The sequence below is a fragment of the Aythya ferina genome (genome assembly GCF_964211825.1).
Source record: "Aythya ferina genome assembly, chromosome: 15".
Classification (NCBI taxonomy): domain Eukaryota; kingdom Metazoa; phylum Chordata; class Aves; order Anseriformes; family Anatidae; genus Aythya; species Aythya ferina.
This window is the reverse complement of record NC_140314.1, coordinates 6,008,692-6,036,219: the sequence shown is the minus strand read 5'-3', so window position 1 is coordinate 6,036,219 and position 27,528 is coordinate 6,008,692. Positions and strand designations below refer to the sequence as shown.

The window sequence follows — 27,528 nt, the reverse complement described above, 5'->3', positions numbered from 1 at the left end:
AGAAATTTATATCTTGTAATAAAATCAAACATAACAGAGCCTGTTGTCAGCGATGAGAAGGGAGCGGTTCATAAAGGACGGGCTGAGCAGTGGCAGTGCAGAGTGGGGCCAGCACAGATCAAGCCATGGTCATCCACAGCTCCAAGGCCCCAAACGGTTCCCAGTTCCCCTGGCACAAACACAACGGTGAGAATCCTACTCCAGACTTGCAGCTGGGAACCAAACAGCACAGGTGGGTAGAGGGGGCACAGAGAGGGAGAAAAGCTGGAACAGGACCAAACCAGCCAGGATGGAGGAGAAACTTCTGTTTAGTTGGAAATCAAGGGCTCGATTCAATCTCACATACCAGTGCATTTCCAGAGCTCTGTGGTGGTGCTGGCAGGCTCCTGGGAGGCTGGTGGCACCTCAGCTCAGGCAGGTCCATGTCAGACTGCTCCCTGTAGGATCCAACACCTCATCCAAGCTTTTCCCCATGACTTCCCTGTGGGTACAGCTTGTCAGGGAGTGCTTAATGAATTTTCTCCCAGTTCTTACACAGCCCCTGGCCATACCCTCCAGAGACCAATTGTCACTGCCAGTGTATCATCCTCGTTCAGATGGTTTCTGACTCTCCACTGCTGAGTGACTTCTTAAGTCTGACATCATTTTTATAGCTATACACACATATACGTATATTTACACATATATACATGCACATTTGTGTGTAAAATGTCTGTTTATAAACACCCACACTTTTAGCTGGGCTTTTCTAAGTTGCAAGGTTGTTGTCTTAGAAACAGACGTTATTAATGGCATCTCTCCAGGTGCTGAGCACGGTGGCAGCCAGGGCAGCCTCTACAAATGCTGAACTGTGAGGGCAGGGGAAGAGATGCTCAAGAATTCCTGGAAACCTTTTCATCATCTTTGTGGTGACACCCTGAAAATTCACTAACAATCCCCAAATTACCTTCTCTTTGCCCCTCTGTATCAGCTCCTTTCACCCCGGGATTGCCCTGCGTTGTTACCAGAGGGCTGTTTACACTGGCATTCAGTTAATTTTGCAGCCCCAGCCCTGAAACTGCGAAATCAATGCCACAATCACTCGAACACAAGGATATTAAACTCAGTCCCTTACATGACCTGGGAGTGCATTCACAGCGCAATGTGGGGAAACATTAAAAATTCTTGTGCGAACAGCAAACCCTAACAGAAATATCAATAATTCATGCCACTGCAACCGCATTCAAGCAAAACTCTGGAGCAGCAGAAACACCAGCTCGGGTCCCTCACACTTCCTTGACACTACAGCAGAGGTTGTAGCAGTATCTGCTCTTGCAGCTGGGGGTTGTGTGAACAAGCCATAGCACTGACCACTCCCACAGTAAAGCAACTAGTTTCAGTTGTGCTATGGTTTTCTGTTCAAAAGAAAAAAGGAGAAAAAAAAAATTCTAGATTTATTTTTTTTAAATAATATTGAGTTAAATCAAGAGTGGCTACACCTGGGAGGGAGGAATGCCATGCAGTGCTGAGCTTAGACCACAGCAATTAAAAATCCTTGAACTGAAAATCTGATAGCAACACCAACTTGCTCTGATTTTGACCAAATTGCTTTATGGTTCCTGTGGTCTTTTCTCTTTGTGTAGGACAGGGAAAAGCATGCTCCCTCTTTGAGATGTGTTGATCACACAGATGTGTTAATTCCACAGAAGAGGAGAATGTAAAGGAAAATTATGTGAGGCTGCCCAAATACAAGACCTAAGCCCTACATCTGCAGAGCTGCTCTGCACCTGCACCAGCCCCAAAGAGGAAAAGGCGTCCTGCAGCTCTAAATGTGCCTCGCTGTGGAGTGATTTGCAGATCAGGGTTTCACCACATTTGCATAGTGGCCAACTCTGTTGCAAAGCCCAGCGGTACTGACATGAAAAGAAGCCTGCTACTCCCATCATTTACTGGCTGTGCATGCCAGACCACTGAGCTCCTCGTCAAGGGAGAAAAAACAGGGAAAGAGGACAGGAAGGAGTTGCAGAGCAACATTTGTCTGCTGATTTACTTAGACGCCATTTTTCAGGCTTCTGTGAGAGCCACTGATCACAAACCAGCCAGTTTCTTCCTGCCCTGCATCCGTGACTACGCCCCAGAGCTGCGACCTGCTCTCGCAACCCTGCCACCACAGAAAGGAAAGTTACCCCAACCACTTTTCTCAGCCTGTCCATCACGTGCTCGGGCCCTTTCTGTTTCTTCCTCCAGTGTGACAGCGCTCTTCCCTCCACCTGGGCTCACTGCAGAAATAGGCTGGTTTGGGAATCGATATACAGAAGGGCAAGTTCCTCACCAGGGTCACACAGGGTTCTCTGTCCCACTGATGGGTGGTTGGGAGCCAGGAGATATCCTGGAAAGCAGCTGGGTACTTGCTAAGCTTCAGGATGTCAGGTATTTACATCTGTCTGCTGCACAGAGGGAAATCTGAACAAAAGAAAAAACGCACTACAAAAATCCCTTTGCTGTTTCATACAACATAAAATAGGACACCAAGGGGCAGCTGGGGGAATGGGTTCCACAGCAGCTACCATGCACCTGACGGGAGCTGTGCTGCCTAATGATGCTCTCGGAGAAGATGAATTTAGATCAATGAAGTCAATAATTCACCTACACCCCTGTTACACCACTGCTTTTAGCATGATTCCTGATTTATAGGAATTAGAAGGCTTTGGTCTGGGAAACCAGATGGAGAAAGCCATCACACACGTGAAGAGCTTCGCACATCAGGGCACTGGCTCCTCCACGAAAAAGCAGCGTGATCAGTCAGAGCTGGCCATCATCAATTCAACCTGAATCAGGGACAGGTCCGACGTGCAAAACGCAGGGCAAACACTCATCATGGAAATTGCTTTTGCTCAATTCCAATAACTTAATCTCTCCCTGGCCTGAATGGCTCATCCTTCCAGGAACAGCTCGGAGACGTTCAGTCAGGAGACTGCACTGCACCATGTCCCATCGCAGGGTGGAGACTGAAGTGGCCAAGGCAGCTGCTGTGTCCTCTGGGGGACTAGGAGGTGCTCCCATCCAGTGCAAAGAGGATGCTGGAGAAGCTATCGGCAGGACTGCGGGACAGAGAGAAAGGAGCTGAAGCCCAGCACATCGCTTCTGGCCTGGAAGTCCCTGCAGCAGAGCCAGAGTCATCAGAAAGAAGCCAAGCCATCTTAGAAGGGCACAGAGGAAAAGAGGAAACTGGGCACAGTTACAGCCCCCAAGAGCCCATCTCGTATCACGGGCTGCTGCCTTCAGCTGCCCCTTCAGCTCAGACAGCTGAGACCACATCACTTTCTGTAATATTGTTCAGCTGTGATTTGAATAAAGCATTAGATGGAAACAAAGCTGTGGTTTTTCTCTAGAAAGAGATTAGAAATGATTGCCTGGAGGAAGTTGCCGAACAGCTGGAGATGGTAATTGAGCCTCCCCCCAATTAACTTTGTCCATAGAAAGTTGAAGACCATGTCCTAACCTTCCTCTGGCTGCTGATGGGATCGTTTGGATGTCACTGCATGCCTCGTAACAGCTCCCACAACATCAGGATACAGAGCATGCTGTTCACTTATTTGTTTATTTCAGTATGCTTTGCCAAGGAAAAATCAGCAAAGAATTAATTAACAGCAATTATTTCTAGCAACAACAGAGCAGCCCTGCTCCAGAAGCCATGAAAACATCATCATGAGACCCCTGTGGCTGAAAAGCCTTTATAAACAGGTGCAAAAATAAACAATTTTATAGCAGGCTATAAAAAGAGCCCAAGCCAGGTTGGGAAATGGCAGGGGAGAGAGTGACAGAACAGCCATTTCGGTGGCTGAGTCAAAGCAGCTGCCCAGGTGACTTCTGCGAAAGAGCTTTAATAACCAAGCCAGCCCTGAGCAGCAGCACCAGCCTGATTCAAAGAACCAGCAGGGCCGGGTTATTGCTGCAGCAGAGGGTTTGCTACACCAGTCACTTTGTGCTATTAGCGCTGCTAACGTGATTTACAGTCTAAGCCAGTCCAACCCATTAGAGCTGTGATCTCAAGCACTAGCCAGCTCCAGTTTCAGTGATAAACATCGCCCCCCGCCTATTATTTGCTAAAGTAAGCCAAAATAAAGCCATCAATTCAGACATCTCTCTGTTCCAATGAGCCCTTCTACCTGGCACCACCACACCTGCAAGTCTCCTGGAGTGAATGCTGAAAGGAAAAGGCAGGAGATATTCCAGACTCACTCTTGTTTTTCACCCACCTGGTTCTTTTTCAGCAACCAGCAAGCTCAGCATTTGACCCTCTGACAGAACTTGGGCATCCTGTATCACCAAAACTGTGCAGCGACCTGCTGCTCGTTACGTCTTTGTCCTGCACGCAGACGGCCCTGCTGACCATCTCCCACGTGAGGAGGCCGGGATGCACCTCCTCCCAGGCGTTCACCTCCAAGCAGCTGGCAGCGGACAGTTGCTTTTCCACTGGACCCTGCAACACAGTTTGAAGAGGTAGGAACTGAATGGGACCCCCAGTCTCACCTGTGTGTTCACACTGTTACCTGCACATGCAGAATATTAACACCTGATCTATGCCACTGTTTGTGCTCTCCTGTACAGATCCTGGTCTGGCACACTGCTACCTCTAAACTAGGCACAAATGTAACTGCACAGAGAGAAGGGGCAGACTTGTGTTGCCAGGCTATGGGCACACATGGATGCTGCCTTCGCAAGCATTCTGAGTGCACACACACAAGCTGAGGACACACCAAAGAGCAGGCAGAGCCTGCCCGCCTGACATGTGCTCTGGTACGCATGGGTGGTGAGCACGAGGGGTTAAGGACAGCCTGCTGAATACTTGGGTCAAAGTCAGCACAGTGTAACCCCCTCCCTTCCCCATCCAAAGTAAGGAGCAAAATCTTGGGGAGGTAACTGCAGCAATGCCAGCAGCCAACCTTATCCCCACCCTGAGATTCCCAGTTTGGTACCTGGTCACAGGGATGTGAAAGCTCAGTTACCAATGTTTTGATTTTTTTTTCTCCTGCTTGGTTCAGCATCCTGTTACCAGCCAGTTCCTTGGCGCTGATCAGATCTGCAGCTTCTGTGCAATTCCTGAGTAGCAGTAGCAGGACTTTTTCTCCATTTAGGTCTGCCCACTTGAAAACTGCCTGCTTTCCTCCACGTAGTGAAATGCTATTGACCATCTAGCAAGCCACGTTACCAAGGACTTGTTGTCAGAGCAACCCAGAGGGAAAAGCCCCCTGTAGATTGCCAGCAAATTGCTCCTCTAAGCTCATGGGAGATTTGCTGTTTCCTGGGAATTAAACCCTGGCTCTTCACCAGCAGGTTTGTGGGAGCAGGATCTCACCCCACAAACCAGCAGCTCCACTACTGCCTCCTCTCTCAGAGAAGAAATTAAAGAATTTGAGAGCACAGACTGGAATAGAGGAGATAATCCATGCAGGAGGCTTAATTTTTGTGTGGTGTCCACAAATCTTGCCTCTCGTGAAGAAAGTCAGGATTTGGCATTAGATTCTGCTGAGCACTCACAAGATCTGAAGCAGGTTGCAGCCCACAGCATCACAACAAATCCTCAGCACAGTGCTGGTGTCCCAGATTCTGCAGGGCTACCAATCTGCTGCTTGTCCTGAGGAGAGATTCAGTGCCTCCTAAGCTTGCTGAAACCCAGAACACAGTTTGGTAACAGAGAAATGCAAATTGAGCAACCGAAACCAGGCCTGACTGCCTTTAGAGCACCTCTCCATGTGACTTGCTCCCCACATGCCCCAAGCAGGATTAGAACCAGGTACATTAACAGGTTCTTGCTGGGCAGGGCTTGCTAGCACTGAGGACACCAGAAATCCTCCAGAAATCAGAGCTGTCAGCTCCTAGAAAGTTACTAAAATAGACAAAGAGCTCACTCATCCAAAGGGACTGCAGAAGCAGCCCCCACTGCCTGCTTTTTAAAATCATCGAGATAAAGTTAAAAGTTTGAGTAGTTCTGGGCATTTTCCTTTTCTTTACCACCCTGCTCTCTTTTTGCAAGGCTACTTACTTTCCATCGATGCTCCTGGAAGAGTTTGTCATAACCCATAAGGACCTGAGCAGAAGAGCATCTACAGGACTGGTTCAAGGCACCGCTCACTACCAGCCAGCAGGATACGCAGCCAGACGGACCACCACGTCCCTCCCACGTTTATCCAGTGGGAAGCTGTCTTACTCTGCGTGGAAGCTGGGAAAGACTGCTCGTGCAGATAGCTACACATCCCACCAGAGCCAGGGAAGTGTGGAACGGCACAGGCTGGTTTCAGCCCACCAGATTTTAGGCACCTGAGCTGTTTCACGCTCACCGGGGTTAATGGGAGCTTGCCTGGGCTGTATGGTGAATGCTGGGCTTGTCTGGAGGGTCTTCCATCCAGCCAAGCCCAGCAGGAATCAGCAGACATGACAGACCGATACACCTGTTAATCTAAATCCCAAAATCTCCTGGAATAAGGGGAATAATCTAGTGGTGAAACAGCCTGTGCAGTCCTGTGAGTGAACACAAACATGAGTCTCTAGGAAGAGCCATAAAAAACCTGTATTACCATTGGTACCAGGAAACAAAAACTGCATCAAGGTCTATCAAGTCCTCTGCATACACACACACACACTGAACTTCTGGGTGACTTTCTATGAAGCTCCTATTTCTAGCGGTGATCACTTTTGCGTTTCAAGCCATATGGCACCATCATTCCAGAAGGAGAGCATTTTGTCTTGAAATCTGCTAGTTAGAAAATCTGCTGCATCCTGACAGAAGTGCAGCACTGCCAGCTATTCACAGGGGAAAAAAAGAAAAGTCATTAAAAGAAACAAAGAACTGGGTTAAAATTGATCAGACATCCAATTTTCACTGAAACTCCCAGGAAGGGGAAAATAACCCTTGCATATACCTTCCCCAAACTATTTTTGTTAATCGATGAACTTTGATTTCTGTGGGAAACCTGATACAACATAGCCACATTCCCAAATTTAGCAGGAGAATCTACTGCAGAGGGGATCTCCTGCAGGCAGAACAGTAACCAACACCCTTTGGGGTCACTGGTTGTGCTAGAAATCACTGTATCCCTGCATGCTGGCAGAAGTATCATTCCATGCCCAGGAATCACAGAGAAGTCTAGAAACACACTGCTCTCCAGTGGAACTGGAACACCCGAGGCACTTTTCAGAGCACACAGCATGAAGCAATGCCACACTTTTCATACAGGAAAAAAAATCCTTCTTTCATGGTCTGCCTACAGAATTTCCTCATCCTTAACTGCCTCCCTGCAATGCCCCAGCAGCTTAGTGTTGCCTCCCGGAGCTCTCTGGGCCTGCTTGGAGCAGAGTGAGACAACAGGGTGCAAATGTTGGTGCTCCAACCTACCTCCTTCCCTCCCGCAGTTAGCACTGGCTATGTGGAGCCTCCAAAAGCGGCAGTAAGTGAAAGGCTATTTTGATTGCTGCCGCAAAGGGCGATTAGTCACCAGCAAAGGTCAGCAAATCTGTGGTCAGCAAAGGAAACCAAGCGGGCAATCACTCACTGCAAGCATAATGCCCAGCTGCAAGGAATTTGTGGCCTTGGAGCAGGCAGCACAACCTAGGGAGAACACTTTGGAAGGGGACTGGGGAGGACTGAGGGTGAAGGTCAGCGGGCTGCACCCACTGCCTGCCCACAGCTCCGTGCTGACAGGTGCAGCCCTCCCGCTATGCCTGGCGTCCCGCTGCCAGGGGGCAGGTGCAGTAACAGCACGGTAACAACCCTGCCCTACCACAGCAGCGCCGCCTCATTGTGCTTATACGCAGGACTTTGGACCATGGCTCATTTCCAGCACAACCACAGGAGGTTCTCTTTGTATAGGCTTTTTTTTTTTTTTTTTTTTTTTTTTTTAAGAACTTGCAGACTTGGAAGTGTTTATTAAACCCTTTCTTCCTTGTTCTGCAATTCATTGCCATTGTTTGGAGATACACCTAAAGCTCAAGGTCTCCCAGGAAGACGTAAGGAGGGCTGGCCTGCAGCAATGTTCTCTTTCTGTAAATAACTGCAGCAATCAAGGTTAAACTCTCTGTGGTTGAATTGATTCTAATCTGAACTAAGAAAAGGAGTATGTGCTCTAAGTGCCAACACGCAAAGCTCTGCTGACCTGGAGCCCTCTGGGGATTCCCTGGGACATGATCCCAAGCAGCAGAGCACCTACTTATTGTGTGAGGTGGTTTGGCTGAAAAAGAGCTACATGAAAGACTATTACAGCCCCTCACTTATTGATTTTTGTTGTGTTAGCAGCTTACAAAGATCTTCATCGCAAGATAGTCAACGCCTCCTCCTGCTCTGGGCTCTCCCTTCCACACCTGTACAACTACAGCCAGTCTGGCAGTCTGTACATTAAGCTGAGAAGAACCTCGTTTTGCAGCCGTTTGCATTCCTCCAAGTCCCAGGGTCTGTCAGCAGGGGGTGCTTCACGGCAGCCTTTGGCAGGCAGCACCGGTGCAGGCAGGGACGTTCACCCACTTCTCGGGAAGATTAACGCACTTGTGTGGGACTTACCTTGCTCCTGGCGCCACACGTAGCACAGCAGCTCATTAACTCCAAACAGATACATAAAGAAATCATACCCCGACAATGCTGCCTACCCTGTACCACACATGCCTGAGCCTCAGCTCACCGTTTCCAGAATAAACTTACCCAGCCCGGTGTCAGCTTCTGGAGAGCTTCCTCCTTGGTACGGGAACAGGAAAGCTTACCTACAAACTTACGACTTTCCTTTGGCTTAAAACACTGCTGTCATTTGAAAGAACAAACCTGGATCCCACAAGCAAAGCTAAAATAAACAGGTTTTAGAGAAAGGTTTTAATTAACGACCTGTGTGTTGGCAGGAATAAATTAAAGAGCATTCCGGGAAATTCTTCCAGATGACTCCAGTGTTGCAGGCACATGTCCCCAGAGCAAGTCGGAACTGTCTGACCCCAGGCTGTGCACTGATTAATGACCTGTTTTTCCATTGCTTCTTAGTAGCATTAGATCTCAATCAAGACCAACTGATAGCCCCCTCCTGGTTTGAACTCACCTCACAATTCCACTGAACACATTATCTTCTCCAGCCCATGCCCTACAGCTAGAAAATATGTGTCTCTGTCAGCTCCCTGAGTTTTCAGCTATACACTCACAGCCACCCTTGGTCTCGTTCTGGTGCAAAAGGGACAGCACCATGAAGGTGACTCACCGTGCTGGGAGGTGGGATGAAATGAACTCATGGATCTACACAGGACAATGTTTTCTTCAGAGTGGTGAAAGGTGCAAAATTCCCACCCTGGTGATCCCCGTCAGGATGGCAATTACTACTCCTGCAGTAAGTTTAGTGAAGGATGGAGCACGCTCTGCCAGCTCAGCAGCAGTCAGCCCATGCTACGCAGGGTCCTGCTGGCTACATCACCAGGATGCTACGGGAAGACTCCAGGCCTACAAGCAGCACCGAGCCCTGTTCGGTTTGGCATGGCACGCAGTTTTTAGGAACCGCTTTTGTTCCCACTATGCCTCCTGCTACGGGTCCAAAACTGAGGCCTTGGACACTATAAAAAAAAAAAATATAGTCTCCTCCGGCTCCTCTCTCAGCATGCAATCTTAGTTCATTCAAACAGCAGCTATCACTCCAGCTCAGCAGCTGAAATTCAGTCACACGAGACTTGAGAAACATTTCCCCTCTTACTCTGCAGTAACCTGGATGACAGTTACAACTTTCCCAGGAAAACACTGGGCTGAAATCGTGAAGTAACCGTTTGGTCACATCAGCGTGCAGTGACACAGACAGATGTAACGACCACTGAGAACACCCTGAATTATTCCACCACCACTGGTGGGTTTTGAATCCCTTGTAGGTATAAACATCACTTCATAATAATTAAGGAGCATGGAAGCATGAAATTTGGTTTCTTTCTTCTGAAGATGCAGGAGATTATTTTAATAATTCTTACTCAGTATCACCAATAGAAAGCTCTTGTTCAGTGGTTTAATATAAAGCCTCTTAATATCTGCTTCAGCAATAAAATCTCTGCTTTCTTTACTATAAATGTACTAATCTCACCAGAAGATACAAATTAAACAGTGGAACGAAGCAGAATAAAAATATGCAGCAGGGACCAAACATCCTTTTCAAACAGGGTCCTGCTCTGAACTCTGTAGTCTGTTCAATCAGATTAGACCCAAGCAACAATTTAAATCTCATCTCCACCCCTCAATATGAAGAGCAGAAAATATTCCTTCACCCTTTCCTGGATGACTGGGAACAGAGATGGAGAGAGAGGAGCAGAACCAAAAAGAGTAGTAACAGAGCACAGGAATGGCAGGATGGAATCAAACAGAGGACATCAAATAAAGGAGAGCGTAGAACTGCCTTGGCAAACCGTGTGCGTCCCTATCTGCCCCTAAACCTTGCTGTTGGAGAGCAAGGTACAGAAAGAAATGATTCGATGGATTTAAAACAAACAAAAAGGGTGTGGTCTGGAAAGACAATGAAAATACATCTTAAAGATTTGTGAAGCTACTGACTGCTTAGAACGCATTTCTAGGGGGGCTAACTGGCCGAGTTATTTTGGCCTGAACTCATATCAATTAAGAAAGACTCACTTGCATTACAAATCGCATTAGCTCTGATAATTGATGGTAAGTCATACAAACACCTGCAAGGGATCTCAAAGCCATACTCAGACGTGGTTTGAAGTCTACCATATAGGCTGGTGCATCACATTCTCAAAGTAAGGGCTGCACCTATGTGTTATGGAACAAGATACTGTATTTTCTAGATAAATAGCTTCGATCTATTGAAGGGTTTTTGTTCGTTTTTGACATAACACATTTTTAAAAGAAAAGGTCCAGCCACACTTATAAGTGCAACTCACGTTTACGCTGAAGACTAATAAGTGTCATTGCCATCTCCACGCTGATCACCATAAGGATGTGAAAGCACATATGGCAGCTCTAAGTGAAGAAATGAAGATGCACATAATGAAAGCCTGCTGGTTAAGTGATGAAGTAAAGTTAGGTGAACATTGTTAGCACAGCAAATAAAAGCAGAATCACTACTGGCAACTACAGACTGGTGTCTGGAATTACAAATAATCTCCCAACAACAACAAAGGTAAGAAGATTGAAAAAAAAAAAAAAAAGACCCACAAAAACCAAATCCAAGTATTTTCTATAGCTGTGTGAGAAGATCACCCTAAAGGTAGGAATCAATTCCAGTATTTAATAAAAAGCAATTTGCAAGTAACGCAACAGCTTTATTTCCACCTGACAAGTAATTGCTGTGAGCATATTAGTAATACCACACGTAAGAATACAGTTCAAGATCTACACAATAAAAGTGGGGGGGGGTTGTTCGTTTGCTTTTGTTTTTTAAAAGCAAGAGTTTACTGTTTTTGCAAAGGCATGGAGAACACTTCAGGCAACAGTTGTTTTCTCCCAGGTAAAGTTCTCATGGATCTTCAAGAGTAGGCTAGAGAATTTAAAAGAAAAAGGCTAAGAAATACTTCAGGAAAGTACACAAAGGCAGTCCTTTCTGAAGCAAGCAAAGTGTTATTTTAGGAAATATTTTGGAAGAAAGGTTCCGTCACGAAACACTTCCAATCGCAATACGCACAGAAGTACAATATGTACTACATAAGAGTTGTGCTTTCCATACACGAAGAGCAAAGTCGTCTTCCTTCGTTACGACTTCTGAGGTTTTGCTTCTGGTTTCTCATCTATCAGATCTTTAAATCCCAATTTTTCCAGTGGTTCATTAGCCATAAGTTGCCTAAGTTAAAAACAACAAAACAAAAACGTTTTGCAGAACATAGTCTATAACAAGGAAAATAACAGCATCTTCTATTTTACTTAATGTTATTTCCTGTAAAGAAACCCAAGACATCTGTAGAGTGACTGTCACTTGGCAAAGCCTCGGGAACTTCAGTTTGGAGAAAGCAATATTAACGCATAAAAAAAATATACTCTCACACACACAACTGGAAAACTGCTGTTATAATGTGTGTGTTGTTGTCTTCTGTTACTAGATAATGAAAGTTTTCTCAGAGGCTGACCTGACTTTTGGTTAACTTAATTAACAGACTGCGTAAGAGCTTACTAAGATTCTACTTGTATCATTTACTGCATTTTTAAGTGAACGTGGTTTACAACATCGGTGGTGCTGTTACACTTTGCTGCTGTGCTCTTCCCACTGTTTGGATACGCAGCCTCACCGCTGACCATATAACACATGGGAGCGCCCAGGTATCTCAGCACCCTTAACAACACCCCGTCCGTTTCCCGCAGGGTGTGCCCAGCCTCACCACAGGGCAGAACCCACTGCACATCAATGCCAGAACGGCGACACCCCTACAAAAACCAAAGGGCGCCGCGGAGGGGCCGGGGGGAAGGGGGAGCCCCCCGGTACTTGCCTCTCCATGCGGCACTGCAGGTAGGCCATGGAGAGCTCTCGGCAGGCGCCGCTCTGGAAGTCGTTGCGGCGCAGGCACTCCATGAAGCGCTCCTTGGAGGCGCTGCACTCCCCTGCAACACAGCCGCGGCCGCGCTCACTGCGGGCCCGGGGCGGCGGGGCCAGGCCCGAGGCCCGGCGCTAGGCCGCGGGGGGGGGGGGGGGGGGGAGTAGGCCTGAGGCCCCCGGCTAGGCCGCGCGGGGAGGGCGGGCCTGCCCAACCGCACCGAAATGGTCCAGGGGGAAGGCGCCTTTGTCCGGGGGGCGAGGCTTGAAGTTCTTGGCCCCGAAGTTCATGGCGGTGGACATGGTGCGAGCGGGACGGGGACGGGGACAAGAACCGGGAGCGGGCCGGGCCTGCGCCGCCGGGGATCGCCGAGCGCATCGAGCGCACCACGTGACCGCCGAGGGCGGGCCCCCCGTTGCTATGGAAACGGCATCGCCATGGCAACCGCGCGGTCGTCATGGAGAGCGTGCCGCCGCCGCCATGTTGGCTGCTCCCCCCATAGGGAGGGGAGGGAAGGCCGGAGGTGCTCCCTGCGACCGGGGCCTGACGCAGCTCAGTGGAATAAAGCGTTTTGTTCTCCTAAAGGCGTTGTTGGTGTCATGATTTGCCCACAGATGGGGAGGGTGGGAGTGCTGGTTATGGGGAAGCTGCCTACAGAGGGTGGAGGGTGGGGATGGTTTCTCTTAAAATGCGTTTGTGCATTTGTAAACAAATGGGAAAAGAGCAAAACGCTGAGACCAGCATCAGCAGATGTGTTTATGGGGGAACCAGTACCCCTGCTCTCACCTATGAGCCGCCTCGGCTAGGTCTGGCTGAGACAGGACCCCAGGTGGGATGTGCCTCACACACCACGGCCATGCAAAATTCCCTTTTCAGGACCCCCTATTGCTGGTGGGGTGAGCCCAGAGCCTCGGGATCCACACATCGGGCTGAGGCTGTGTAAGCTTTTCTTCAATTCAGCAGAATTTCAAAAGAGCCATCCTGTCCCGCTGCAGTGATGCAAGCTTCAACCAGCAGCAATGGGCCTGCTGATCCCTCATTAATCCTCACAGTTAATGACCCGAGTAAGGGTAGCCCAGCAAAAACCTCATGGGCAGCACTACGTTATTTTACGCCTCCTACTGGCAAGGGGCAGGCAGGCAGCTTACCATGACGAGGCCAGTAAAAACAGGTGGTCATCTGCAGATGCAAACTTGCAGGTGTTCACAAGATAACCAAGGAAAACACTGTTTTGCCCATAGGTCTACAGCATGCTCTCTGAAACTCCTCAGATCTCATCCTGAAAGGAGAATGAGAAATGGTGTTAATTTAAACCACCTGAGTATTAACTGTGGATTATGCTGTTGCAGTCTTTTTTCTTCTTTGCCTGTAGCTGCAATTGGTTTAAGATGGTCTTTCATCATTTTAAAGTTGATTTTCTTTTAATTAAATGACTGAGATAAGTAGAAATAATGTGAAGCTAGGGGAAAAAAAAAGAAACAGCTGCAAATGTAAGGGACAACCACTATGGAAATATTACCTGCAGCACCATTTAAAGTGCTGTTTGTTTATGCTTTGATTGCTTTCTTATTACAGTATTTGAAATTGTAAATGGAAAATTACACCTTGTTCTATTACATAAGCAACTGGTTTACACAGCCTGAAATGTGAGGTTTTATTTATTATTGGGTTTTCAGGCCTATGAACAATAGATGTTTTTTATTATATGGTAAATAGCACTTTTCCACTTGACTTCATTATAACAGTTAACAGTAAAAAGGAGATACTCCTCCTTCATAAAGACATGCAACAAACTCTCAGATCTCAGATGGCTGAGCAGTAGAGAAGCACCTTTGGTTTATCTTAACAACTTTAATGGAAGTGCCAAGGCATTCGATTTTATCAAATTGCCCCAATTATCTTCCTTAGTTTCTGGCACAATGTTTTACTGCTTGATTGCCTGTGTGATGGAGGAAGAAATCAAAGCAAAAGATATGCTGGGATCCCACAATGGACTTATTCCCTAACAGAGACAAATCTATGCAGAGGCTGTATCAGTTTGCTGTATTATATTACATCAAAATGTTTTGATCACCTATTAATTAACACAGTGTCGTTCTTTGGAGTGTTAAGTTTTGTAGTTACCTAAATTCAGGTCAGGTATAGCGGCAGGTATTTGGTTATGATTACTTAACATTTTTACTGCAAATGTCAGTTGTATCTTCTAGAATTTCCTTTAAAGGCACAGTGTGTCTTAGAATCTAATACAAGTGCTTCAGCAGTTTAGTGTGTATTTTTTTCCCAAGGAGATCAAATGAAACCTCCATTAGATAATCCTTGTTAAGAAAAAAAATCTCATTTGCAGATTAAGCCAACCAGTTCCAAAAGAATTTGGTGCCAAGAAGAGCAGTGTCACTAACAGGAATTAAATGCTTTTCACACATTGTCTTTCAAAGAAGCGAGAGACTTTCACGGTACTGGGGAAATCTGAAATAGCTGGTGCAGTAAAAAGTTGCCCACTGTACAGGAGAGATCAGACAATTTTTAAAGCCTTGAGTATTTTACAGTATCTCTAGTCCTGAGCCTTTTCCGAAAATAAAATTAGAAGGTTCAGAATTTGCGACTCCCTGAACTAGGAGAAATCTTGGACTTCCCAGTTGCACAGCTTGATAGATACAAAACACATTGGTTTAAAAGTTTGATTAAAAAAAATAATCCTTTGCTTGAATCAGAGCTGTTAGTCATTAATTACGCATTAAAGTAACATTTAAAAAAACTGCTCTTTTACAGTGTTGTCAGAACACACTGAAAACTTTTAGCACTATTGGTGCTTATCTGTCATCTCTACGAATACACCTTCAGATGGGTTTTCTACCGACTTCACATTACTTTTGGAAGACCACCTAGAAGTACTACGCCAGAGCAGAAATCAGAATCCCTTTTCCTTGTAGTGAGCAGTACTAAGTCTGGGTCTTCATTTGTTTTCTCCTCCTCACCTTGCTACATCTTTTAAGAGCCTACAGAGCCAAATTAACACATAGTTAATTGGAAAATAATTTATCCACAAGCTGTAAAAGCCTCTGAGTAAAGCAGTAGGCAATTTTGTTGCTCGACTTGGGATAGCTGTAAGAAATGAATCAGTTGAACAAGACCAAGCACATTCAGGCGCTGGAATTTGTGCCCTTGAGACGGCTGTTCCCAGCCCCGGCACAGAACACACCTCAGAGAAACATCCTTCCAGGAGCACTCGCTGCTGCGCCTCACCCTCGCGCCGTGAGCTCGCCGCCAGCTCTTACATAAAATCTCTTGCTACATCACTGCCACAGGCTGTTGTAAACCATTTTTCTCCCTTTTAATTCAGGTTCCTAGACAAGCAAAAATGCAGAATATTGCCAGAGTAGTCTGGGGAATGGGGATTTCTGTTATGGATGACTAATGAAACGTTATTGTTTTGCACTTAGAGGGAAATCGGTTTCATGCCAGTAAGGTCAGGGCCTTAATATGCTATGTGCTCTGCAAAGATGTACAGAATGATAGATCGTTTTCTGTAATGATTGAGCCAAAGCACAGAGGGGAACGTGGCAGAAACAGAAACATGGTGCTGAAAGCCAAAGCAAACTTCTTCTTATGTTGCTAGTTGCAATTCTGGTATATCTAAATCCACATCTCTATCTGCTTCAAGACAGGGGCCCCAAAAGTAAATGCTGAGGCACTGGCTCTAGAAGAAATTAAAAGAAATCCAGTACAAGTGATTTGTATCAAAATGGCCATAGCAAACACGTATCACTATCCTGTTGTGATCCTACAGAAGTACTGATTTGCAGGATGGGAAGAAGCAGGTGGAATCCAATAAAATACTGCAATAATTATGAAAAAAAAATGAAGCGGGTCAAAGTCTATGGCTTTTGATTTTTTTTTTTTGCACTATCATTGTCAAGGTGAGTGAAGTCCCTTGGCAAGGAGCAGCCTGAGTTTTAACACATCTGAGTCTTTAAAACTGTTAATGTTTAATAGGGTGTGCTCATGCTTTATATATCCCTGATAACAATGCATGGGCTGATAGGCATCTCTCGTGGTTATAAATCTGCTGTAGGGACTTGCAAGGCATACAAGCCCTTGGTGTTCACTCTCATGGTTTATTATGTTATCAGAACTCATTGACTGAATTATGGCTTTATAATAGCTCTTTCTCTGCTTTTTATCCAACTGTTACTGTAGCATTGTTAACCTGTGTCCCATTAGAAGATTGTATCCAGATTGATTCCAGATGAACACACAGATGAGTGTGGCTGTTTAATGTACAGGCTCCTTTTTCAGGAAGAACCGATTATTTCCCTGAGCTATGCCCATAAAGTCTGCTCACCTGAAGATTGTGCTGGTGGAAAGACAAAGATGTGGGTGGGCAGGGAGTGGAGTTTACTCCCCAATCCTGCATGGGGTGCCTCACCCACAAGCCAACAACGCAGTTGGCTGTGCTCAGGATTGCATACTGGAAGCCGAGGTCTGTGAGGAAGAGAGATGGAGGTGAGGAAATGGCATTAGTGGTATTTTAAAACTGCCATGATGCCTCTCCACGGAGAACTCATCCATTATTTACCGCAGTGCATGCATCAGTTCAGCCTGCTGCAAATTCATGGCCACATTTCTTGAGAAAGGATGTCACCGTCTCTTATCACCAGGTACAACCTGAGCTTTAAGTGGTTTGAAAGCCCTTCAGAAGGTTCGCCTTTCGATACCAGTAGCCACTTCTACTCCAGCAGAGCAATGGTAGCTGTATGTAAACAGTAAATGGTAAACTCCCTTAATTGGTACCCAACTGTACCCACGTAGGGTTTTTTCCTCACTCGCTGTATCTTACAAAGTGTGAAGAGTCCCCCAGTGGTCACACCATTTGCTGAGAGGAGTCTGGCAGAACTGGGTGTTCTTGGAAACGTCTGGGAGAAGAGGGCATAGACCAAGACCTTTGTATTTGTGCAGCAGACTTGAGAAGGACCTGATCATCCCTTCTCCTTTCTTTGCCCGCTCTGCCTAGATCTCTTCTGCCCAGGGTAGGTCCCCCTGTGAGAAAGCCTTCCTCCACCCCTGATAACTAGCTGTGGAGAACAAGCAGACATGCAGGCACCTTTTTCATGTAAATCTAGTTAGAGTTTACTGATTCTTCTTGCCTTCAGCTAATGTACTTTTATTATTATTAATAAATAATTATCATTTTTCCATCAGTGGAGCCTGCACCCAAGAGCCTTGGAGGATTCTAGCAAAAGCATTATTAAAACTAAAGGTTTCTAAAGGGTTGAGCAGCAGCACGGCCCAGTAATCCGACAGAATACACAACTGGGGAGCAGAATATCCCCACCAGAGAATCTGTGATGGAGCATCAAATTGGCTCCTTCCCCCTGAGCCACTATTTAAAACTGCGGCCTCCTGTTCAGCACCACCTCTGCTTTGCTGACATCCCCCAAAGATGCAAAGGGTGCGGGTGGCTCTCGGCGAGCTGTCTTGGCAAGCCAGGCATGCTTGCTCTTGCAGACCCTGCCCTGGCATGGAGTCTGAATGACTCAGTGCCCCTGGAGTGCCAAAGCTGCTGCTTCGTGCTCCTCCTGGCTGGCACCCGCTCTGCAACAGCTGCCCAGGCAGCCTCCTTCTGCCCAGCCTGCTGCAGAGCCTCATCCTGGCTCCCCTTGGCTTACAAAGGTTCAGGCTCTCTTTCCCAACCTAGCATTGTCTGAAGGGGATGGTCTCTCCTAAAGCATTGCATGTATATGCTCATAAAAAGGCAGGACAGCTGGGAAGGAGTCGTCACCAAACTAGATGAAGATGGACATCCAAGCACACGAACAGCGACTGAGGTAGTTTCAGGGGCATTTTGGAATTGTCAGCAGAGGACTTGCAGGACAATAACAATGTCTGCAATGAAGACATTGGGTTGCTCAAGCAGGTGTTTTTACTGGAGTGGCAGAAAAGCAGAGAGCAGCAGAGCTGTAAGCTGACCAGGCCTGGAATCAGCCCATCTTCATGTCAGCTTCATTTCATCTCCTCCTTGGTCAGTCTTGTCTTCTCCAGGGAATGCCTTGCCGGCACCACTCCAGGCAATACCGAGGGCTTTTCCTCCTGCGTCCTGCTTCTTCCAGTGCCTTGCCAGTGCCCCGGCTGGGTCCTGTGACATGGCACCATGGCAGCCGTGGGGGAATCCAGCACAGGTCCTGTCCCTTCATTCTGCCCCAGCAGTCACATTGACTACAACATGCCCGTAACACTGGAAAACAAACACCTTGCCCTGGTGTTGTGGATGAAATAGGAGCTCCAGATTAATATAATCCATGCTTCTCAATAAAATAGGGCGCTTTTTTGGCAAGAAAAGAGTACATGTGGTCTGAATGGACGTAAACAAGACACGAGAGCCCTTTTCTCAGAGTAAAGCCACTTCCCCACTAGGTGTGTTCAGGCGATGACAGAAGGGCTATAAAGGAAGCCCCAAGATGCTCCTACCTACATTTTGACCTAGACATGGCCATAATGAGTCTGCTGCAATGCATGGGTGCTAGCTCGCTGCTCTATTTGGCAGCAGGGCTGGTCACTCTCCTTTACTTTCTGACCAGCTTGAAGAAGACGGTTTGCAACTTGCCTCCTGGGCCGCGACCTCTTCCTCTGATCGGAAACTTGAACGTGGTGGACCTGAAAAAGCCGTTCCAGTCGCTGACAGAGGTAGGGTGTGAGCAAGCAGGCAGCAGGGAAACGTGCAATTCCCAAAGTGAGAAACGCAGCTGGGGAAATTGAGATGAGTTTGTGTTGTATGGTGGGCAGAAATGAGATATTTGGTGTATTAGGCAGGCTGGTGGCATGAAACATTACCTACAGAAGTATACACACATGCATTTTTATATGTACATCTTAGCCATGCTTCTTCCTATACGCACACACAAACGTGGGCCTCACCCCTTGCCATCAGCTCCGTCTCATTGGTGTCTCCAGCCCTTGGGAGGCTGCAGGCAGAAGGCACGAGCTGGGCCAGCCTGCTGACAGATCAGGGCCACTTAATACCAACACTGCTCCCTGCAGACTGACCTCTCCCTCCTCTCTTCAGGAAGGAAGGAAGGATGTCATCCCTGCAGCAAAAGAAGCAGGGTCATGTGCACATTTATTTTCCAAGCCAGATACATCCCTGCAATGCAAAGCTCAGCTCTGCCTCCCAACCCCTCCCCTGCACGCACACTGGCCAGGGTTATTTAAGAGTTGATGCTTTTGTATGTCTAGGTAAACAGATTGCTTTTTCTTATGCAGCTCCATGGATAATTTTATTTCTAAACGAGAAAAAAATACCTACATATTTTAAGGCCAGCTGCAGTGCTTGTTTCAGAAAGCATCTGCTGTGTTCCCACAGGGAGTCAGGGCCAATTCTGGGGCAATTCGAAAACCGTAGATGTGCTTGTGGGGGCCCCTAAGGAAAGGCAGCTATTTTTGGTGGCACTGGGGAATTTATGATACAGATGTCTCTTGAAGGCACCAGGCTCACTCCCCCTAAGCTGCCGGGCAGCTTCCTTTAGGCTTCCAGGCGTGCCATATCCAATCCTTGTGCTGCTGAGAAGAACCAGGGCTGATGCCAGGAAGTACTAATGTAAAGAAATGACCAAAGGCAGGCCAGGAAGCGGCTGTGATGCCCTACCCCCAGACCTGCCGCACGCTCTGTTCGCTGCCAGGGAGGCAAGAACCAGTGCTAATGTTATCTCCCAAGCCGTCAAACAACTGCTTGATGAAAACAAATTCAATTTGTCTGGTGTAATAACAGGAGCTGCTTCTAATCTGAAATTCAATTTTCGGTAGGTATCTAATGCATAGCAAATGGTAACTCAGGCACGTCGGAAACACGAAGACATTTGGAGCGGATGGCTCTCAGTGTGTTCAAACCAAGTCTAAAATACCGAGTGAATTATTAGATTGTCAAAGCCACCCTTCTGTGTGACAGATGACTCATATTTAATTTCCTATAAAAGGCTAGTGCTCCTGTGACATTATCTCCAAGGGTATGCTTCCTGGTTGTATTCAAGTTTCTGGTGGCCAGCAAATAATTTTGCTATGACTCCAACACTACCCACCTTGCAATAATTAGGAACAAGTGCTGTCCTGAAAGAAAGACTTATTGTCTAGCTTTGTTTTTCTAGTGTTTCTGGCTACTGCCCCAAAGCTGTGTGCGTACCCTCTTGCCTCAGATCAGTGATATTAAAATAAACAGGCCTGCCGCAGCATTTGCTAACCAGCCCCTGAACAGTGGTATCACCATGCTGGCTTGTTCCTGCAGAACACCACAGGAATGCAATGGCATTTTATTGACTGCTCAACTGATAGGAGCAGTGATAGCAAACACCTTGTTGTGCAAACAGAGTGCAAGCAGAGATGCTGACAAGTGATAGTTGTTGCTCATTAGCTGCACTACGGCAGCACCTGGAGACTCGAGGCAGGGCTGGGAGGGTCTTTGCGGGCTGGAAGCTGGCTAGGGTGGCTGCTGCTAGCGTTTGGGTCCAGGTCTGGTTCTGAATGAACATATTTATTCACCTCGTCAGCTCTCCAGGACATATGGCAATGTCTTCACTGTGCATTTTGGACCAAGGAAAGCTGTGGTACTGGCTGGATATGAAACCATCAAGGATGCCCTTTTAAATCATGCTGACGAATTTGGAGAGAGAGCTGAAATACCCATATTTAGGAAAATGACACAAGGAAATGGTAAGCGACCTTTTGGATGGTTAGTTTCGTAGCTTGACTATGTTCATTATATTCTCACAGCAGAGAACGTCATCTTCTGATGATTGCCTTTTGTCTACGTAGCCATGTATTGAGCAGCTTTGGTACCAGCGTGTAATAAGGCCTTACAAACATTTACTAACCACAGATAGCCTAAGGATTTTGCACCTTTATTTTAGGCATAGCATTCAGCCATGGAGAGCTGTGGAAAGTTATGAGAAGATTCACCTTGTCCACACTGAGAGATTTTGGGATGGGAAGGAGAACAATTGAGGTCCGAATCCTTGAGGAACTAAATTCTCTTGTTAAATATTTTGAATCATATCAAGGTGAGTATCAAGAATTTCATCCAGAAACAGAACACATGTCTAGCAGAACAATAAAGATTAATGAAAGTTAAACTTTGAGCCAATGGTATCTCATGGTTAAAGTTCAGCATATGCTTAAGTAGGTTATTAAACTGAGGCCTTAAAACATTGAAGCTGAGTTCCCTGCCATGCATTCTGGGTGGTGAATGAGTGTTTTTGTGGAGCTTGGGACTACATTTCCACAGAAACCCAACTGAGCCTCTGCTTCTCTTCCTATTCATTGAATGTGGCATTTTACATTGCACTGTCTGACCATGTCCATGTCCAAACAGAGCCTGTTCACCCCTACCCCAGCAGCATACTCCTGCATTGCAATGGGCATAATCACATTGCCATTTGTTTGCACTACTTGAAATACAGGGAAACCATTTGACACGAAGATGATACTCAACAACGCTGTATCCAACGTCATCTGCTCTATATTGTTTGGAGAGAGGTTTGAGTATGATGATCCTGCATTTCTAACTTTGCTGAAGCTGTTAAATGAGAATACCAAGCTGTTGGGCTCCCCGATGGTGCTGGTAAGGGCTTGATTTTAAGTTTTAGCTTTTTGAGGGGATATTCCATTGTGTTTGTACTCATGGCCTCCCAAGTCTTGTTTCTTGGGGCAAGAACAAGAACATTACCAACCAGCCAGCCTGTACTGAACACATCTGTGGACCTGTACCTCCAATACACAGGTTCCCACACACCTGGGCTTTGTCTTTGCAGCTTATTAGTAAGAGAAATAAAAATAGTCTTTATTAAAGGAACTATTTTACCCTCTTTGAAGAGCAGAAGCACAATACGTCTCCCATATCAGAGATCGGCCCTGAAATGCCTTCTCAACTCTGCCTCTGAAACTGAAACAATTTGGACAAACTTCTTTCTCTTTTGTTTTGGCCACTGAAACCCAATCTTAGCAAGCTAACAGCTAATACAAGCTGCAAGCAGAGGACATTTGCTAAATTGCTTGCTAGGTCAGCTAGTGGTCTCCTTGAAGAAGTACACACCTCTCATGGGAGGATGGAGGTGAGACCCCCCTTCCAGACAGCCAGTACGTCCACATGGCATACCACAGAGCTGTGCTCAGTGCTGCTCTTAGGAATGGTGTAGCTGTGTTAGCATGGTGCTGTGGCTAAGCTAAGTCTCCCAGAAGTCACGGCAAGGACTTATACAGACATAGAACAAAAAGAGCACACTATTTCTGCAGCGATTTGTAGCTGCTTGGACAGTACAAGTTAAAGTAGGGGAGTTATGGCATGAAATGTCAGGACATGGGACAAGGAACCAACACTGTGATTTGAGATACCCGTATATGTTCAAAATGCCAATTAACAGACTTCTGTTGCTCCACAGTTATATAATTTCTACCCATCCCTTGGATTTCTCTTTGGAGCTTCCAAGACTGTGCTACAAAATATCAATGAGCTGAACGCTTTCCTCCAGAAGCTCTTCCAAGAGCACAAAGAAGAGTTTAATGAGAATAACTTAACAGGTTTTGTTGATGCCTTTCTGATGAAGCAACAACAGGTACTTTAAAGCTAAGTCTTGTTTTTTTGTGTGTTCTCAGTTCTGACTCATTAGACTGATCATTTGTCAGGGCCTGGAGGTGAGTAAAAACAACTGCAGTGGGCAGAACACATCAAAGCTCTTACTCACAGTGAGCAGTGCTGTACTCGCTCCATCGCTCTGCTGAAACTGCTGGTTAAGGGGATCCGATTGTCAGGATTATCCCACGTGGTGAAGTAAGTTGCCACACAGCACATGCAAGGAGATCATCCCAAACCTTCCTGCAAGAACAGTATGGTGATAAACTTCATCACAATAACTGAGCTCTTACAGACCCAGTATCTGGACTTGAGAACTGGATACACACCCAGAACAGGACAAATTCTATACAGTGTACATCCTAATGCTAAAACACTAAACATCTATTTTCCCAGAGCATATGAAATCACAGAAAGCTAAAATGCAGATACAAATGGTGGCAACACAGTCATGTACTGGTATGTCTTGCTGTAGAACTTATGGCTATTACCTGATTATTTTGAAGGAGTCAAAGAAACCCCACACTATGTTCCACAATGAAAGCTTGTTGTTTTCAACCCTGGACCTGTTTGCTGCTGGGACTGAGACCACTTCTACAACTGTGCGCTGGGGTCTTCTTCTGATGATGAAATACCCAGAAATTCAGAGTAAGGCTGAAAAGTCCTCTTGTACAATATTCTGTTGCATGCTTAAGGCTTTGGTTATAGAAGGGAGTGGAACTCATTCAGTATTGTTTAGAGTAATTATTTATGAGTGCTCCGAGGGAGATAACAACCTCTGACTTTACAAAGGGATTTTACTCAAATGGATTGCAACAAAACAGCCCAGACAAGTGGGAGAGGCTAAGGGCCAGCCTACAGTCACAGGAAAGCTCCCCCAGCATTACTGTCCTGCAGGCTATTGGCTTACGTCACTAAAGGTCTCCTGCCTCCTCCGGATCTGATCCTGATCTGGCTTCTTTTGAAGGCTATGGGGTAACAAAGGTGTGCAATCAGAATCGGGCATGTAATGTCCTGTAGTGGCTCCATTCAAGCTCCCTTGGTTCAACAGCAAAGATAAAAGAATGACAACATGCCCTGACTTACCCGTCCCACTTTCTGCTCTTCCTAAATGCCCCTCACAGTCTTCCCTGTTCTTCATCTTGGCCAAACTGAAGGCTATTCTAGTTGCAACATAGGAGAAATATCAGCTTCTTACTCCTTTCCTTCCTCCAAGGAAAGATTCAGGAAGAAATGAACCACGTCATTGAACCTGGAGAGATGCCTAAGTTGGAGGACAGGAAAAAAATGCCTTACACGGATGCAGTGATACATGAAATACAAAGATTTGCCAATATTGTCCCAATGGGTGTATCACGAGCAACACCAACCGATGTGAATTTCCGAGGTTATGTGATTCCTAAGGTGAGCTTTGGGGCCAGCAGCTTATGCTACACAGATTCCTCACAGTTTTATTTAAAGCAGACAAGAAGAAAAATCTAAAGACGCCCTGATGCTTGATTTAACTATGAAGTAATCCTTTGTCTTGGATCCAGGGCAGCTGTTATAAACTGTTATAAACATGCACTGGACTGTGGTCTGTGATAGCTGTTTGAATCCAGAATAATGAGAGACTGTAATTAAGTCACACTGGTTGGAATATCTTATGCTAAATGTGGAACCTCTCTGTACTTCAGTATATTTCTTGAAAGATCTCTCTGAATCTGTAAGATAGAAATCTTTTATGGTCCAAAAAGAGAGCAGCAACTGCTGATAGTAGGCAAAACCACAGTGGGGCCAGGAAGCATCCTCTGGTTCTATTTGCCATGGCTCAATCTTATTCTTCCCATGAGAAAGAAAAGAGACAGCTCACTTCTGCTTCAAACAGCTACCAAGAATCTCTTTGATCCTTTTCAGGGTACAGAGGTTATTCCGCTGCTGACCTCCGCTCTGAACGATGAGCTGCACTGGAAAACCCCAGATCAGTTCAACCCTTCCCACTTCCTGGATGCTGATGGGAACTTCATTAGGAGAGAGGCATTTATTCCATTCTCCATAGGTGAGAGGGGTAATTTGTACCTCACCTGGGGCTAGGCACAGTTCCCGCCGACCCCGGGAAAGTATGAAAGTCCGGGACACAGAACACAGGATAAGGGATTTCTGGTCATTTGTTCTGTCCACCATTTCTGTTAAGTAACCACTTCTTCCTTGAAAGATCTGGGAGACGCTGATTTACCCCCAGTCACTGAGAGACCTCACGTACCTACAGGCTTCTGTGTGGTTTGAGACCAGGTCAGTAGCACCTCAAATATACAGAAAGAAGGAAGGAGAAACCTCCTACCTCAGCAGCCTGCTCTTACAGACTGTGCACCCAGTTTAGAAGGTCTCAGATGTCAACACCAACAGTTACGGTGCTTATCATTTACCTCTCTCCTGGTTGTTTTCAGGACGAAGGGCTTGTGTTGGAGAAGGACTGGCCAAAATGGAGCTGTTCCTCTTCTTCGCAGGCTTGCTCCGCAAATTTGTCTTCCAAGCCCCTCCAGGAGTGGACAAGTCAGATCTAGATCTCACTGCTGATGTCGGCTTCACCCTGAATCCCATGCCTCACCTGGTTTGTGCTGTGCCCTATGAATGATCAAACAACAGGGAGTTAATGTAGTGAACACTTGGAGCCTGAAAGCAAGTCTAGTTACAGGGGAAAAAAGCTGTCTGTACATGAGTTTTAGGGAAAGGGCACTGGGCACTGCTATTGTCTCTCCTTCATATGATTCCTTACAAAAGCTTTTGTGGTGTCTGCATAATGCAAACCCTTCAGACACCCCTGAGTACTGCTCTCAGAAACAGCATGATCCGTTCCTGGAACAGCACATCAGACATGCAGTTTTCAGGGCTGTTTGGAAGAATGAAATGGTTTTGAGCATCCTCTGTAGATGTAACCCATCAGAGGCTCTTGGCTGAGAGCCTCCGCGGGGAATTTCTCAGCCCGAAGTCCATGCTATACAGCAGAGCTGATTATCAATGGCCCAGCTGGAGACAACAGACACTTAATGGATCTGGAAATCTCCCCGGGATGGTTATTGAGATTGGACTCAGACTGAGCTTCCATTGTGCAACGCAGCCTGCCTTATCTTTATCACAGCGTCCCAGACACTTGGGCGTAACATGGGCTGATGCCAAGGGCCAGGCATGGGACGGTTATCAGGAAACACCTAAGTGGTTTGGGAAGTGGGCTCATTCCACATCACACTAGGTGCTTTATACTGGAGAGCCTGTTTATGACGGGGCCAATCTAGCAGCTTTCTGTTTCTGCTAAGAATGGCATTTCTACCACTCCCTTGCCTCGTGCTGGCTCTGACACACGCCTGACCCCTTGCTGGGCCAGCTCAGACACCTAAATTGGCAGAAAACAAGCAGCCACGGAAAGTGAATCGTTTCTCAACCAGCACACCTAAAGCCAGACACAAGCCTGAGGCAGGGCGAGGGCTGTGCAGGGACAGACAGGGAGCAGGACAGCCATGCTCCCATCGGAGGGCTGTCAGAGAGCCTCAACCCTCCTCACCTGCACCTCAGGAGCTGTAGCTCCTCTCTGCATCCACAGAGAGAGAGAGAGGCTCCTTCAGCGGGTGGTTCAGCTGCCATGAGGTCTGAATCACTCCCTCTCCTCTCCTCTGACTGCAGGGTGAAGCATCATGCCCTGGCTCCTGATTCAAACCTTGCAGTCTGATGCATCGGGTGTGGTGGGATGGATAGGGGCAAGACTGTTTTCCACCTGACTGAAAATGGGGCTTAAAATCTATTGAAAACGTTACCCTCTGTCTTCAGCTCTTGACAAAACACACATCCCCTGGCATTTCAAGCTGTCTTTCTCTCCAGACATTCCTTGTGCCAGGGATAGGCACAAAAAAACACTGCCATGGGCTGCCATGGAAGTTATCTGTGCTCAATACTCAGCAAGATCAGGGCCATCACAACATGAACTGCAAGCAAAACTTTAGTGCTTGCAAAAAGTGCTAGGTAGGAACCAATGTCACAAAGAGCTGGTAAAGCTCATGCTCTGCCAGCAGAGATCCTGCACCACAGACAAAGGTAATAACATTTTGTATGTAGTCACTGAAAGCTGATGTTGAAAAACTGGTAATACCGTAAAACTGGAAGAAGAAGCAGGTTAGACCTCATTACCCATTCTCTCATCTGCTCCATGAACTTGTTGCATGGGGTTTCCAGAAAGCTGGTGACATCCCAGGGGCTGCAGCCTTCCCAGAGCAGCTGCTTGATGAGCACAGTTAATGATTTATCTCATGCAGCAGCCATTATGTGTAGGAACAACAAACTGTACCTGCAGGGAGGGAAGGTGTGAAATCTGAGTGATGGTGCTGGTCAAAGAGGAGCTTCATTTGTAGAACAGAGGCAGGAAACCAGATGTGGGCTAGGGAGCGGTGAGTCACTGGCCATGCTTTTGTGTTGCTCTGGAAGAA

The 27,528-nt window shown here is 46.6% G+C and overlaps 2 protein-coding genes and 1 long non-coding RNA gene across 4 annotated transcripts; 1 reads left to right on the top strand and 2 right to left on the bottom strand.

The window, feature by feature from the left end:
• Positions 1-1,452: 1,452 nt before the first annotated feature.
• On the bottom strand, positions 1,453-9,553 carry LOC311444965. The gene is made up of 3 exons (XR_014698148.1): positions 7,376-9,553; positions 3,482-4,462; positions 1,453-3,080 (listed from the first exon to the last, which is right to left on the bottom strand). It is a non-coding gene; the product is annotated as an uncharacterized lncRNA (long non-coding RNA).
• Positions 9,554-11,241: 1,688 nt separating this feature from the next.
• Positions 11,242-12,854, bottom strand: COX19 (cytochrome c oxidase assembly factor COX19). Of its 2 annotated transcripts, XM_084536478.1 has the most exons (4): positions 12,683-12,853; positions 12,418-12,529; positions 11,664-11,777; positions 11,242-11,477 (listed from the first exon to the last, which is right to left on the bottom strand). In XM_084536478.1, the coding sequence occupies exons 1-3, from the start codon at positions 12,762-12,764 to the stop codon at positions 11,690-11,692; spliced, it is 282 nt and encodes a 93-aa protein (XP_084392604.1). In that variant the 5' UTR covers positions 12,765-12,853; the 3' UTR covers positions 11,242-11,477; positions 11,664-11,689. The 2 variants fall into 2 exon arrangements, with proteins under 2 accessions (XP_084392604.1, XP_084392603.1); XM_084536477.1 differs by having other exon boundaries at positions 11,242-11,777; positions 12,683-12,854.
• Positions 12,855-20,934: 8,080 nt separating this feature from the next.
• LOC311444957 (cytochrome P450 2K4-like) lies at positions 20,935-25,688 on the top strand (the record flags this gene model as incomplete). The annotated part of the gene is made up of 8 exons (XM_084536456.1): positions 20,935-21,159; positions 21,357-21,506; positions 21,906-22,066; positions 22,884-23,057; positions 23,581-23,722; positions 24,291-24,478; positions 24,971-25,112; positions 25,501-25,688. The coding sequence occupies exons 1-8, from the start codon at positions 21,144-21,146 to the stop codon at positions 25,686-25,688; spliced, it is 1,161 nt and encodes a 386-aa protein (XP_084392582.1). The 5' UTR covers positions 20,935-21,143.
• Between the last annotated feature and the right edge of the window lie 1,840 nt (positions 25,689-27,528).

Excerpts from the sequence above, each read along its gene's own strand:
- COX19 (XM_084536477.1), bottom strand. The coding sequence starts at position 12,764 with ATGTCCACCGCCATGAACTTCGGGGCCAAGAACTTCAAGCCTCGCCCC. Across the intron at positions 12,530-12,682 it reads CTTCCCCCTGGACCATTTCG|GGGAGTGCAGCGCCTCCAAG; the intron begins GTGCGGTTGGGC and ends GCTGTGTTGCAG. Across the intron at positions 11,778-12,417 it reads CTGCAGTGCCGCATGGAGAG|GCAACTTATGGCTAATGAAC; the intron begins GCAAGTACCGGG and ends TTTTTAACTTAG.